Source organism: Propithecus coquereli, unplaced genomic scaffold (genome assembly GCF_000956105.1).
Source record: "Propithecus coquereli isolate 6110/MARCELLA unplaced genomic scaffold, Pcoq_1.0 Scaffold135, whole genome shotgun sequence".
Classification (NCBI taxonomy): domain Eukaryota; kingdom Metazoa; phylum Chordata; class Mammalia; order Primates; family Indriidae; genus Propithecus; species Propithecus coquereli.
In genome coordinates this window covers 3,091,334-3,105,491 of record NW_012137747.1, presented here as the reverse complement: position 1 = coordinate 3,105,491, position 14,158 = coordinate 3,091,334, and the positions used below count along the sequence as shown (strand labels likewise).

The following is a 14,158-nucleotide window of genomic DNA, read 5'->3' as shown; positions in this document are numbered from 1 at the left end:
TTGGGCTCCCCTGCTTCTACTTCCTGGCTGTCTTTGTGTTACCCATGCCAATGTTTATGAGCTCTCCCCCATAGGGACCAAAACTTTGCTTCCCACAAAATCTATCAAGTACTTTCAATGTAGGAGCACGAAACAGGGTATATAATTTCCAGCATTTTTTTTTCTCTCCTCACTAAAAGGTTTTAGATCTAATGTCTTGCTTGATCAAAGACTTTCACATCAAAGTGAAAAGAACAAAGAATAGGACAGAAGTGTAGATCTACTTTAATTTTCCATTGGATTCCATCCACTGAGAGAAGAGTTCAGCTGCCTTCCGGATGCAAGGAGCATGGTTCAGGTCGCAGGCAAGCTTCAAGACAGCAGAGCGAAGCATCCTGTCCCAGACTGAGCCCTCGTCACTCCAGCTTTGCCTGTCAATCACTGGCTTAAAATACTGGAGAAGGTAATGCTGCAGAAAATATGAAATGGTTTACAGAGAGGCTAAATTTAGTTCTGAACACAGCTCTTACTCACCCATGTAAAGGGCTCAACTCTAAACTTTCTGCATGAATCATGAATCTTTCCCAAAACATAGTACCGCTTATTTTGATATTTCCCTTCTCTTTTTCTGGCTCCCACCTATCACACTTAAGAAACAAGAGTTTTTGCATCAAAATATGATTTAATTTACTATCTGAGAGGGCATATCAATTGATACAAGATAAAGTCACCTTTAGTAGAGATGCTTTGCTCAGGATTTAGCTCTTAGAATTGGCAGTGACAAAGAACAAGGGGCATTGACCACTAGGTGCTGTGGTATTGGCTGTGCTGCCAGCCAGTCCCCTTAGCTTCTCCTCCATGACTTAACTCCAAGGACTTCACATAAAACAGACTGGGCCTCACTGATCCTCTCGACACTGTGTATTTACTTAATAAATTTCCTGAAAGTAACACAAACCTTGAGGTTTTCTGAGACATCTGAAATATTCCTTAAGTCCATCATGTGGTAAAACAATCCTAAGTAGCTCAGCCCTTTGAGAAGTACAGGGCTGCTAGTTTCGTGCTGGAGATAGCGGGTCATGTCGAGGGCTTTGTCCAGGGTCAACCTTCCTGCACTGAGATATAAAACAAATGTTAGTGGTTTGTGCTTATCTTATAGTTTTTAATATTCTTAATATTAAAACAAATATGAAACAGAACCCAATAACAGAAGTAGTTTGTTATAACCAGACCATTTGGTTTAAATTCTAGCTCTGCCACTAACTGTGTGATCCTGGACAAATCACTTAACCTCTCTGGACCTTATTTGTCCCCCTTATATAATGCGGGTGATAATAGTATCTTCCTCATAGGCTTGTTGTGAGGATGAGCATTAGCTCATTTCAAAAAGCACTTAGAATAATGCCTAGCCCACAGTATGAGTTTAATAGATGAAATAAATATTAGCTAATATTAACATTTAGTACAAAATAATATCAGAGTTTTTACATATTATATCATTGTCTAATTGCTTTGTGTGTGGGTTTGTCCAAGCAAACTTGAGGACAGGTACCATGTCTAGTTTTTCTTTGATGTTTGTCTTTAATCCTACCAGAGAAGCAGTGATCATTTTAAACGGGACAGAACAGGTATGTTCATCTTACTTAGATTGTAAAGTTATATGCCTTCTCTACATTTTGTTTCAATGAGAAGAACAAACAACAGAATTATTATTCTGAATACCAAAATGCTAGAGTATCTTCTGTAGAGGAAATAAACCATTACAGCCTCGCTCTTGTAAAGTGGTTCTCGCAAGTGTTTCTGGAAGGCCGTGTGTCCGCACAGGGTCTATAAGCCATTCTTGCGAGCATCCAGCTCCAGCTGGCGCAGCTGTGTGTTACGGAAACCGATTCCAGCACAAAGGATGTCCCCTTTGAATTTATCATTAACATAATGTCCTACCTCCTTTGGTGATTTAAATTTTTAAATTTCTGTCTCAAAAGAGGCTACTGAAACTAGAAGAAAATGAAAAGAAAAAGAACTAACTTTTGTTGTGCCATACTCTTCTCGATCACGGTGCCATACTACTTTAAAACAGACTTGTGGAAATTTTTTCAAAAATTTCGTCTGAAGACAGAGGGCTGGACCATATGCTCTGTGATTCTGTGCTCTGCTCTATTTTTTAAGAAACAAATCCACAAAATGTCACTACTCCTTTCCACATGCGTGAGTACCATAATGCATGGAGCAGTTGATACCTCAGCGTCAGCAGCTGAAGGAAATGGTATTCTCGGGTCACAATTTAAAAAAGAATGTTTGACACATTAAAAGCTACTTTATTTGTTCCTTCTTCGCTCCCACTGCTTCACTTGACTAGCTTAAAAAAAGAGAGAGAGAAAAAACCCTTCCTTTATATAAAACCTGTTTTTCTTTTCAGCCTAGCCTAATTGATTTCTTACTAAAATCAATGCCATTATTAGAAACTTTTACTTTTACATTTGCCTACTTTATTTTAATCTTAATATTTATTCATAAGGGACCTCTTTTCTTTTTATATAGTCAATAAATTGTTTAATAAAAAATTCAGGTTCTTACCACCTGCCCTATGCTTCAATCAATGCATAGAATGTTATCTGCATGTTTGTTTAGCTTAAAGAATAAACACATATATAAGCATATACTTCGGCCCAACAGCAAAAATCTATATCTACTTACTTGTAAACAATTTCAGCTAGATGGTACCTTTAAGAAAAATCATGTTCCTGAGAGCCAATTTGGGATTTCTTTTTAAGGTGTGGGATTAAAAGAAACAGACACAGTTTTTCTCTAAGGAAATTAAAGTTGTCTTTTTAATTTCACTCCATTCATACAAGGCCCAAGTCTTTAAATCACATTTTAAAAGTATGAAACCCTAATTAAAATAAATATCCATTTCTGGGTCAAATTCTGTCTCCAAATTAAACGTGGTCACTAATAATTCCTTTTAACTTTTGTTTTGTTTTGAAGCAGAGTCTTACTCTGTCACACTGGCTAGAGTGCAGTGGTGTCATCATAGCTCACTGCAATTTCAAACTCCTGGGCTCAAGCGATTCTCCTGCCTCAGCCTCCCAAGTAGCTGGGACTACAGTTCACACCACCACACCTGGCTAATTTTTCTATTTTTTGTAAAGATGGGGTCTTGCTCTTGCTCAGGCTGGTCTTAAACTCCTGGGCTCAAGCAATCCTCCCGCCTTGGCCTCCCAGAGTGCTGGGATTACAGGCGTGAGCCACTACACCCAGCCTCCTTTTAACTCTTAAAATAGATGTTTCATAAAGCAGGAAGGAAAGGGGTTTATATTATTGAGAGAGAATAGCAAGCAAAAATATTTAAGGCCTATTATCGAAGTTTTAAATTGTTTCCTTATACAATTACTTTTATTATAAAAGTAATATAAACAAATTACAAAACAACTGGAAACTAGAGAAGAGGGGAGAAGACTCATAATTTCACTACCCTACACATTTATTAATAGCATTTTGAAATAATTCCTTAAAGATTTTGTTTCCCATTTTCACTTATTTTTTCCTATGTAGTTGAAAACATTATAATACACAAACATTAACATATTCTGCTTTTTCCCCAACTTCATATTATTTTAAATATACTTTTCTGTGTTGTCACCTCCTCTTCCTACTCAACTCATGATGTTTTAAACAATTTGTATTAGATAATATTAATGATGTTAGTAGCTAACATTTATTGAGCAGGTACTGTACTTAATGTTTTATCTGCATTATCTTATGCAATCAAAACAATTCTGTGTATTAGACGTTACTATTACTGAAGTATTAAAGACTAGAAAATTTAGGCTTAGAAAGGTTAATGAAATCTTGCCCAAGCTCAAACAATTAATAAGTGAAGAGGTGGTACTTGAACTCTTCTGTTTTAATCCAAAATTTATATTATTAACTTCATTAATCTGTCTATCTAGTGAAAAAAAGATTATTTTTTTCCATTGATGCATCAGTAACTGTAGGGTTTCTCTTGCTAAATTTAGACTACCTATAAATTTATAGGCTGGAAGCAGCAAAAAATATTTTACAACTACTTAAAAGATTGGATTTCATTTGCTGAGTTGTCAATATTCTTCATTTTTCCTAGTCTTAAATTTTTAATCTACCTTTTCCACAATCTGCTCAGAGTTTCTTTTTTGAGCAGAAAAACCTCCTTCAACTAATGATGGCCTGCTTCCTAGCTGCCCTCTCATGCAATTGCTCCCATGAAGGATGAGGTTTTTCCTAATCTTGGCCTCCGATGAGCTATGCCACATGATGGTCCCAAGACCCATGGGGCTGAGGATTCAGCCTCAGTCCTCTCCTCTTTCTAACTAGAGGATTCTGTCATACCGAGAAGCTTTGCCTGAGAAATGTCCTGCCAGTAACTTTCACTCAATTTGACCTAAATAAGCATCTGAAAGGAAATAATATGTCACATTGAATAAAGTAAGTACATTATAGTAATTCTCAGAACAGGAAAAGCTTACAATGCACAATGCTTCACCGGATCCTCATTCCTTTCCCCCCGATCCTCATTCCTTTCCCCCCGTTGGTGATCTTATGACCTGATTCATTCTATATACTATTGTGTTGATGATAAACAGAAAAGGAAAGAAAATACTTTGTCCTTCCAAGAAAAGTCTACAAAGGAATAAACAGCCAATTCTTACTTCATTTCCCTACCAATTTCATATTGATTTCTCTGATGTAAGTAATGAATGGATTGTGCTCTAGGCTAAGAACTCATTTAAAATTGTAAAGGTTAAGACTATATTTACACTTTCTGTTTAAGAGATTACACAAATATTTGTTGTAATAGCTGCTAGCATAAACACATTTTAAATCTGGGGTCAAAAGCTCAAATGCCTAGAAGGGTCCACACTAAGTGAGTGAAGCAAGCAACCGTGTGTCATTTGGGACACACATTTGGTGCATGGGAGACTGCAGGCTGGCCTCAAGGGGAATGGCCCACTGTGTCCTCCTCAATGGCTGGCCTGGGGGAAGGGGGTCCACATTTACCAACTTTCATTTTTTAAGAGATTCCAGAAGTCAAGATTTTTATATAAAATTCTCTACATTTTAAAATATTGGATTAAATATATAAACACTGTGTGGGTCAAAATATCTTGTTAGTGGGTAGGCTTTGACCTAGTGTGCAGAGTTTGACCTCCATTCAGATTCATATCTTAAAAATAATAAACACTGAACGTTTGATTTTGAAATCTAGCATATCTGGTTATGGATCAGTTATTTCCTGTGAAGTCAGATGAAATTTTGCATTACCTAACCAGCTGAAACACATCATGAATCAGACCTATTCTGTCCTTAGGTCTGAGAAGTGTATGGTTCTGATTGAGCTGTGCGGTGAGCTCGGCCCATCCGTTCCCCTCATAGTGAACAACGTAGTATCCAGTGGAGTCCACATTAAATTTCACCCAGCTGGTCTCTTCAGGTAAATCCAGGGTGTCTAAGAGGAGGAAATTGGCATAGGCATTTCATTATCAATAAACATATCAAGAATATCTTCAAAACTGTTAGTTTTAACCCTATTACTAAGAAATCCCCAAACATTAATCTTTTATTATTAGATTTACTTACATAGTATCTTTCCTCCAACTAACTCAAAACATGAATTTTAGCATTGCAACACCCATTTAGCTAATTAGTTCATTACCTGTCTTTGATTTTAGAATGTGTCTGTGAATTGCATTAGAGGAACTCGTGGAGTAGGTCAGTGGAATGTGCCACAGATACCTATGTCAGAAAGTAAAGAGAGTTTACATGCAATGAATGACTGCTTCAATTTTCACGATGTCAGACTCAGGTGGTAAAAGGCACCTAAGCACCTATCTGTCATACTACCAGTGGCTTCTAAATTTTATGAGCTTAAAGTACCATGTTCTTAAGTATACAAAAATTTCTTCCATAATGATTATGAAAGGACAACAATATATACCTAGTTGAACTCTCCCTCAGATACCAGTGTAATTTGCTGTCCAAATTTCATACCATAAAAAATTCTGCTATTTGTAAAAGAAAAAAAAAGTCCAATATTCCTTTCATATTTTCAAAAACTCTGACAGCCTGATGTTAATTCAAATGACTAAATCAAGCTGTACAGGAAACCTTAAAAGGTAAAGAACTTACTCCAGTATGAGTTTTTACTTATCCTGTTGTTCAACAGAACTATTGACATCCAACCTCCCAACTGCTGTCTGACTGCAAGGAAGTGGTCAATAATGCTATAGCCTAGGATCTGCAGCAGGGCTTAAGTGCAGAAAGCAGAAAAGTAGAGTGGATTGGAGGAAAACGCCTCAGTTACTTTCCAATGGCTCTATTGTAGTAAATAACAGAAATTGGCTTTTTTTTTTTCTAAATAATTTTTCTAGCAGCCTCCAGAATTAATTTCCTGTGTTAAATCAAGCCATGTTAGCTATAGTAATTCTACACATGTAAAATCATGTGCTTGATAATACTAATGGATATAGAAAGAAGAATAACTGAGGAAGTACCCACCAGTCCTTAGAAAAATATAAAACAATAAAGGAAACAACATACACTGACTCCATCTAGTCTAGTTAAGGGTCAGAAAAAATAATCTACATGCTAACCCACAGAGTAGAGATAATTAACCAGCAAACTTAGAATCTTTACACAAAAAGGTAAAAGATGGACACATAGATACTGTCAAGACTTAATGGATTGGTATTTGAGGATGAATTTTGGCTATAAAAGAGAAGGAATTTTTTTCAGATAAATACGTTTAGGGGTGGTGAAGGGGAGAATAGCACTTCATGAGTTTGGATAGCCATGAATCAGAGGGTAATCATTTTATGAGTTTTCTAAACACTGCCCCAGAGAGAGGAAAAATACAGATTATTGTAGAAGATATTCATTATTCTGAGCCATCCACAGTTTTGAACTTTCTCGTGACATTTTGGTAAGTTACAAAATTGTGAGTCTTGCTTTCTTGATAATAAATCAGACGTTAAAATTTTTAGACTGTTTTGTCAAGCTATAAGTCATGTAAACTGAGGTTCAGATTTTAGAAGAACACACAGAAAAATGGAAGGATGTGTACACAGGAAGTAGCATAAGAGTTGCCGTTGGATTGGAAATATGCAACTGATAAAAAGAGAAAACAGTATATTCTATGTGTTAATGAACTTGAATATGCTTCCGATTCTCAGAAAAATTTTATAATTGATTGTTAGACAACTGAGACCTTAAAAAAAGAAAGTATCATCATAAGAATTAGCACAGGTTCACTTGGATGATTTCATTTTAGATTAACGTCATTCATCTTACTAACAGGGCTGATAGATCAGAGAAATGTGGACACCGTTGTTTATTGATTTCAGGAAAGTCTTTAACAAGTTTTCTCAGGATAGGCTGGTGATCAAGATGACAGTGTGTTTAATTGGATTTGCTTTCATTATTATCAACAACATCATATATTTTAAAATGTTACATTTATAGTCCATTTCTAAAAAATGAAAGGCAACAGGAGTTCTTAGCATCTAATTTATCACATAAGGACTATCTTTTCTCTGATGATAAGAAGCATAGTTGTCACAATACTCCCTAGAGGTAGGACCCAGAAGCCCCTGTGTTATGATAGAAATATAATCTGCCGTCCTCTGCATCAGAACCAAGGTTCTGAAGGCTGCATGGAATTACTAAGAGCGGGGCTGTTGAGCGAGGCTGTGTGGGCCACCTGAATGAAGCTCTTGAAATCTGCTACGAAGGCTAGTTCAGGCCTGTGATTCCTAAATGGAAATAGCATCGTACACAAGCTGCCAGAGGATCTAAGAGAAAACTAACGAAATAATGCACGAACTGAGATGAGGTAAACTAGACCAAAAGGGGAAAAGCAGCCACCTTCCTTGCAGGGTCCTCCATTCGGGATCCTCTTTGAAAACGCCCTTCAGGAAGCGCTCCTGTTGCAGTCTGAGTGAACGCCCGTCTCGTTTAACCACCACGAGGGGGATGCCTTTCTGGAGAGTCCACGTACTCATCATCTCTTTGACCTCCACATTTCCTCCCAAAGAGGCGAGCTGAAATGACAAGTGACCTTGATAATTCAAGAGAGAGGAGAAAATCCAAAGAGAGATCAGAAATTTCCGTCTCCCTGGATGCCAGAGACACGGCTTGGGGAGCGGAGTACACAGGCTGGTATCACAGGGCAGGGCAGTCCAGAAAACTGCATTTGGGTGGGCTACGCCAGGACTGCTCTCTGCAAATTACCTGAATGAAGGATGTAAGTGGGATTTTGTAGGGTCATCCTGTGGCAGAAAAAGCCAATGAGGAAGGGGAAGGGGATGAGACTGAGACTGAGCCTCCCTTCTGTCCCCTTTCAAAAAAAAAAAAAAACAATAAACAAAACAAACAGACAAAAAAAAAACCCAAACAAACCCTATTATAATAACAGTAGAATCCAGGAGGGGTGGCAAGAGGGAAATGCCCACCTTTAGGGAAACTTTAAATTTTCCAACAGAAAAATTTTATGTCAATAGAAGTACATTGAATGGAGAACAAACTTCTAGCTTCTGTGCTTTTAGTGTGCATTTATGATCACCGGATGATGCTAAATCTTCCTTTAGAAAGCATAATTTAGGAGATTACCATGACTCTTTAAAAAAAGTTTGCCTTGGCTCTGGGAAGCCGAGGCCGGAGGATGGCTTGAGCTCAGGAGTTTGAGACCAGCCTGAGCAAGAGTGAAACCCCTGTCACTACTAAAAATAGAAAAATAGCACGCCCACCCCTGTTGTCCCAGCTACTCAGGAGGCTAAGGCAGGAGAATTGCTTGAGCCCAGGGGTGTGAGGTTGCTGTGAGCTATGATGACACCACTGTACTCTATCCAGGATGACAGAGTGAGATCCTGTCTCAAAAAAAAAAAAAGTTTGCCTTTTTTCCCCTTGATGACTTTCTTTTCTCCCTCCTATAGTGCTTCTATAACTTCCCAGAAGTAAGGAAAAAGAAAGCCACACACTGTTTTTAAACCTAACAATATACATGTTTTGCTATTTGTCAGAGCCTAAGGGATGTCAATGCAGTAGTAACCACTCAAAAGAATTTGAGCTGAGATATTTTTAGCTAGCAGTGGGGTTGTGGGAACGCTGAATTGTAACAACAAAAATATAATAGCAACAGCATCATCCCCCTAAATGGCCTGAGCATTTCCCCTTCGGTCAGTTTCATTTTTTAAAAAAATTGCAGTCTTTCTCTCCAGCTTTTTAAAAGGACAGGTGGGCTATTCTATATGTCACACTCACTGCAGGTCATATCTCTTCTATTCTGTAACTCTCTTTATACTTACTGTGTTACTTGTCATCCTGGAATCAGAATAACAAACTCCACCAGATGTAAAATCACCTTCTAAACAACTCTATAAAACAAGAATAAAGAGCATTGCCATTTAGGCATTGATCCTTGGCTGAATATGCCTATTAGACATCAATGCAGGCACCTATTAGCACAACTAAATGAAAATATAATTCATCTAGACATGATGAAAATGAAAATGAGAAAAAAGAAGGCATCTTTGCAGTGACCTAGGGTAAAAATACACAAAAATTATTTTTTGTGTTTTTATATATGTGTGTATGGATATAAAGTTTCCCTATGTAGCATTTAGGGAATTCTGTCTAGTACTATTAACTTTCCCCTGTCATATTGCAAGTTCCCTGACATTAGGGGAAACACCATTGCTTACCTGGGTATTACTACAGTGGCAGTAGCATGTAGTGGGTGCACGACAAATTTTGTACACTAAATGCGAATGAAATCAGACTAAAGAAAACTACTAACTTGGCAATCAACTCTTGAATAAATAGTATTGAATGCTCTAATGGGAGGTGCAAATGAGAAAAATGAAATATACATTAAGGCTCTCAAATGCTTTTAAATGATTTTATGAAAAATAACAGCAAAGAATTCTTCTGATTCTCAAGTTACTATTGACATATATTAGAATTGAATTTATGTGACACAATGGTGAGTAAGATATTTTCAGGAATTTATTATTTTTATACCATAGTGTCTTTTGGCATCAGAAGGGGGTCAGTTAGAATCTAGGACTGATCTAGATTGATAGGGGGACTTTTCTGATAAATAGGAAGTAGATGTGATATAATTGAAAGAATGAATATCGGACATAGAGTCAGAAGACCAATTTTAAGTACTGACTCCATCACTGACTTAGTGATCTTGGGCAAATCTCTCCCTTAATATTAGTTTTCCCATTGATAAAAATGGGGTAAGGATGCCTACTTTATCTTTGGATACGGTTATAAGCATGATGTGGTAAAAAATAACACAGGAATCTTTACTTCTGGTCTAAAATAATCCTATCATTGCTGGCCAAATTTTCTTTTTAATCCTCCCCACTGCCAGTACGCACACCGAACAACAGATTCTTCCTTGCTGGAGAGAGGCTAACGTAATGTCTACACACACACACATACATGCACGTATGCACAGCAAGGGAAAGGGAGAAAGAGAGAGATGGGAGAAAAAAGCAACATGAGGCTTGGTGTTGAGAAGTTTAGGAGGAACCTTTGAGAAAGAGCATTTGGATCACTGACAGGAGTGATGGAAATGGATAGTAAAGGGCATTTTTATAAGTATCAACAAGGACTGTGTCTTTCAATTCATATCCTGATTTTTAAGAAGTGTAGTAAAAAATTTGAGCTACTGAAAAATAATTTTTGATTGCTATATTTTATATGTGATCTTTAACCACAAAATCACATATAAATTGGACCATGAGGGTGCTTTATAAGGGTATTAAAATATCAAACGAGATAATGCACATGAGGGTGTTTTTAAAACTGTAAAGTGCTACACAAAGATTGAGCAATATTATTACTGTCCCTAGGACACAGTGCTTATGAAAAAGAAGGACCTCTTCTGTCTACAACAGCTTAGGGTTCTTCTACCTGTGGGCATGAGTCCTCCTAGTCCAATGGTTCTATAAAAGATTATTCTCTTTGCAGTTGAAAACTTTAAAATACTTTAATAATTATTAGAATCATCTGAGTTGATTGAATGTTTTTTGCTTTGTCTCTCTTATTATCTACATGAATCCCAAAGACAAAGAGACCATGAATTAGTTCTTTAATCAATCCTTAACTATTTATTAATCAATATTATAAGAGCAACGATATGCTAGGTGCCATAGCATTCAAAAAAAGAATAGATATGATTCTTGTTCTTAAGCAAATTATTATTATTGAACCAATGAAAAACAACAAAAGAAAGTATCTTTATGTAGAACAGATCATCGGCGCACTTGCAGGCATTTAGCAGAGAGGCAAACCAATGAGGGCTGGAACAGTCTGTAAGGAGGAGGTGAAATCCCCACTGGATCTTGAAAGATGGATAGCATTTGAATTGCTGGAAACTAGAAAGGGCATTTCAGGTACCAAGGGCACTAGAAACAAAGGTACCACAATGTTGGGATTCAGCAAGGTTTCTTTTTATGAGGGAGAAGATCAGTTTCGCTCCACAAAGAATATATATCAGGGAATAAGGTTGAGTAGGTAGAGCTCAACCTTAAAATTTGGCAGAGAAGATTAGGTATTATGTGGTAAGAATTGCAAAGTTATTAAAGATTTTTGGAACAAGGGAAGATAAAAGTGTAGGATTAGCCACAGAAGGGAAACCAAAGAAAGGAAGGTGGCCATCCCACTGTGACGTCCTAGACTAGTCAGTATGATGTCACAGGAAAAAGAGAGGTACTGCCTTCTATGGACCCTGACAACCCAGCATGTGGAATATTGTTGACTGACAACATAACTATTAATAAGCTCTCATAATTATAAGCATTCATAATTTTTAGACTTAACAACAATCTACTGCTACCCAACATATGACTTACATTTGATAGACTGTGCCACAGATCATCGTTCTTCGCATTTCTGTAGCTGAAATTCTTTAAGTAGCGAATTATTCCTTTCTGGAATTTCTCTTCACTCAGAAAATCCTTGAGCATATTCAAAATACAAGCTCCCTAAAAAAAAAATAAATAAATAAATAACAAAACAAGACAAAGAGATAAAGAAAAAGGTAGTTTTTAAAGGAAACTTAAATTTTCTGGAACATGTGTGATGTCTGAAAATGACACATAAAAAGTGAAACAGGTAGCAGTAACCTGGCACCAAGGACTTAAATTGCTGATTTTACAGTCATATTTCTTCTGAAAGCAGAGCTTCCACCTGCACGCAACATTTACTACCTTGTTATAGGAAACTACATCAAACATTTCCTGTATTTGAGTAGTAGTTTCTGCTGGTTTGGAGATAGGGCGAGATGAATTCAGTGAATCTCTTGCAATTACTTCAAAACACACATCCAAAAACGAGTCATCCTAAACAGGGGAGAAAAATTTTTACTTTTAGTTTCTATTTGACACTCTAAAAGGAATAGAAAACATGCTAGGTTTAGTAAGATGTTCTTAGAGGTAAGAATTAATCTGTATTTCTTGCAAGATGTTTCCTTTCCTTTATATAATCACTTTCACCAATTCTGTATTTTAAAAAGGTATAAATCCCACAGTTTTTCAGATATAGCCTAATGTTTACATGTATCAAGCCTTGAGTATAGAAATAAAAGTTTCCATTTAGAATACTTGCTATGTGCTATGACCTGTCATCTGCAATCCTTTTGACACCTCTACAAAGGAGATGCAGTATCTGAATTTTACAAATGAAAATACACGAAGCTTTGGCATTAAACCGCAGATTGAGCACATACACAATAATAAGACCCTGACTTTGAATCCATGTCTGTACTGAATTAAATGTATACCCCGAAGACCTAATTAACCATGACTAACCACCTCAACATGCAGATTTGGGAAGCGTTCAGACTACCATACCCATTAAAAAAAGACATGCTTGAAGAAATCCCTTCACGCATTTTGGGGAAGCCAATAGGCGCTTTGGAAATTCCAGAGGAGTGTGCTCCCAATCATGTTCAATTCAGGTTACATGTCAACAACTCTGCGCTGTACCCAGTAGCCATGGGCATTGCTGTGTGAATGTATATATGAACAGCAATATTCTTTCCTCTCACCCCACATACACAGCTGTGTATTTGTGCTAGTTTGCCTTCTGTCCACAAACTTCTGGATGAGAGATTTATGTTGATTGTTTTCTAAAACCTTCAATGTCTCATCCAGTTCTGTGATCCGTTTTGTATATCAAACAAAACACCATATGTTCAAAAAACACATTGTGTAGTTTTCCCTTTAACATTCATTCAAAATTTTAGTAGTAAATTGATGATTCTTTAGGGCATATGGTATGACATGCAGAATTGTGAACTTACAAATTGCAGCTCCGGATATGTAGCGTTAACAGAGATAAGTTCCATGTAATTTGCAAAACCCTCATTAAGCCAAATATCATTCCACCATTCCATTGTAACCAGGTTGCCAAACCACTAGGAGGTAAAAACTCCATGTTATTAGAAGTTAAACAAATACACAAAATTATTATTATAACTGTAGTAAAAAAATATAATTGTTGCTAACTCTATTTTTTTGATTAGTTAAGGTCTCTCCTCCATCTTTGCTGCCCTTTTCTCTGTGCACAATTTCCTTCTACTGATTTATTTGCCTTCTCATTCTCACTACCACATATTTTCTTGTTTTCCTTTTCCTTTTTGTGTCCTTAATGCCTCTAACTCTCCAATTTCCATTCTGTCCACCCCACATTTCCTAGCTATTAGATTTAATATTAAGAAAAGAAAATCAAACATTTTACAGGGGTAGTTTTTCTTTCTTACACAATAAGAATAATCTTATTTTGTCCTTAATATATAACGATGGTCTAAGAAAAAATGTATGCCAAGATGTCGTTGGTGAAGTCACCTTTTTATATTGAGTAACAAGTACTTAGGAGAATCATAAGAATTCATTTAGGGATCTTGGATTATTACACAATATTACTGATGAGCAAATTTAATTGTTAACCTCTGCCCCTGATTTACTTCCAGGGATTGATTTGGCTACTAGAAAGAATAAAGGTCTTAGATTTAAAATATATATAAATAAAATTTAAAAGATGCATAAGGATAATCTAAACATTTACCCTTCACCTGTATTTGATCCATATCACACATTTTAAATATTACTATTCATTCATATATTTTATTGTG

General features: G+C 36.6%; 1 protein-coding gene across 1 annotated transcript in view; it reads right to left on the bottom strand.

Moving 5' to 3' along the window:
- Positions 1–241: 241 nt before the first annotated feature.
- Positions 242–14,158, bottom strand: part of ERAP2 (endoplasmic reticulum aminopeptidase 2) — a 29,311-nt gene continuing 15,394 nt past the window's right edge. Inside the window, exons 6-14 of the mRNA XM_012638802.1 lie at positions 13,328–13,441; positions 12,234–12,365; positions 11,877–12,008; positions 9,315–9,383; positions 7,876–8,051; positions 5,669–5,748; positions 5,278–5,461; positions 938–1,094; positions 242–448 (exon numbers count right to left, since the gene is read on the bottom strand). Coding sequence (XP_012494256.1) covers positions 260–448; positions 938–1,094; positions 5,278–5,461; positions 5,669–5,748; positions 7,876–8,051; positions 9,315–9,383; positions 11,877–12,008; positions 12,234–12,365; positions 13,328–13,441 — 1,233 coding nt within the window. The 3' untranslated portion in view covers positions 242–259. The remainder of the gene's footprint in view (positions 449–937; positions 1,095–5,277; positions 5,462–5,668; positions 5,749–7,875; positions 8,052–9,314; positions 9,384–11,876; positions 12,009–12,233; positions 12,366–13,327; positions 13,442–14,158) is intronic.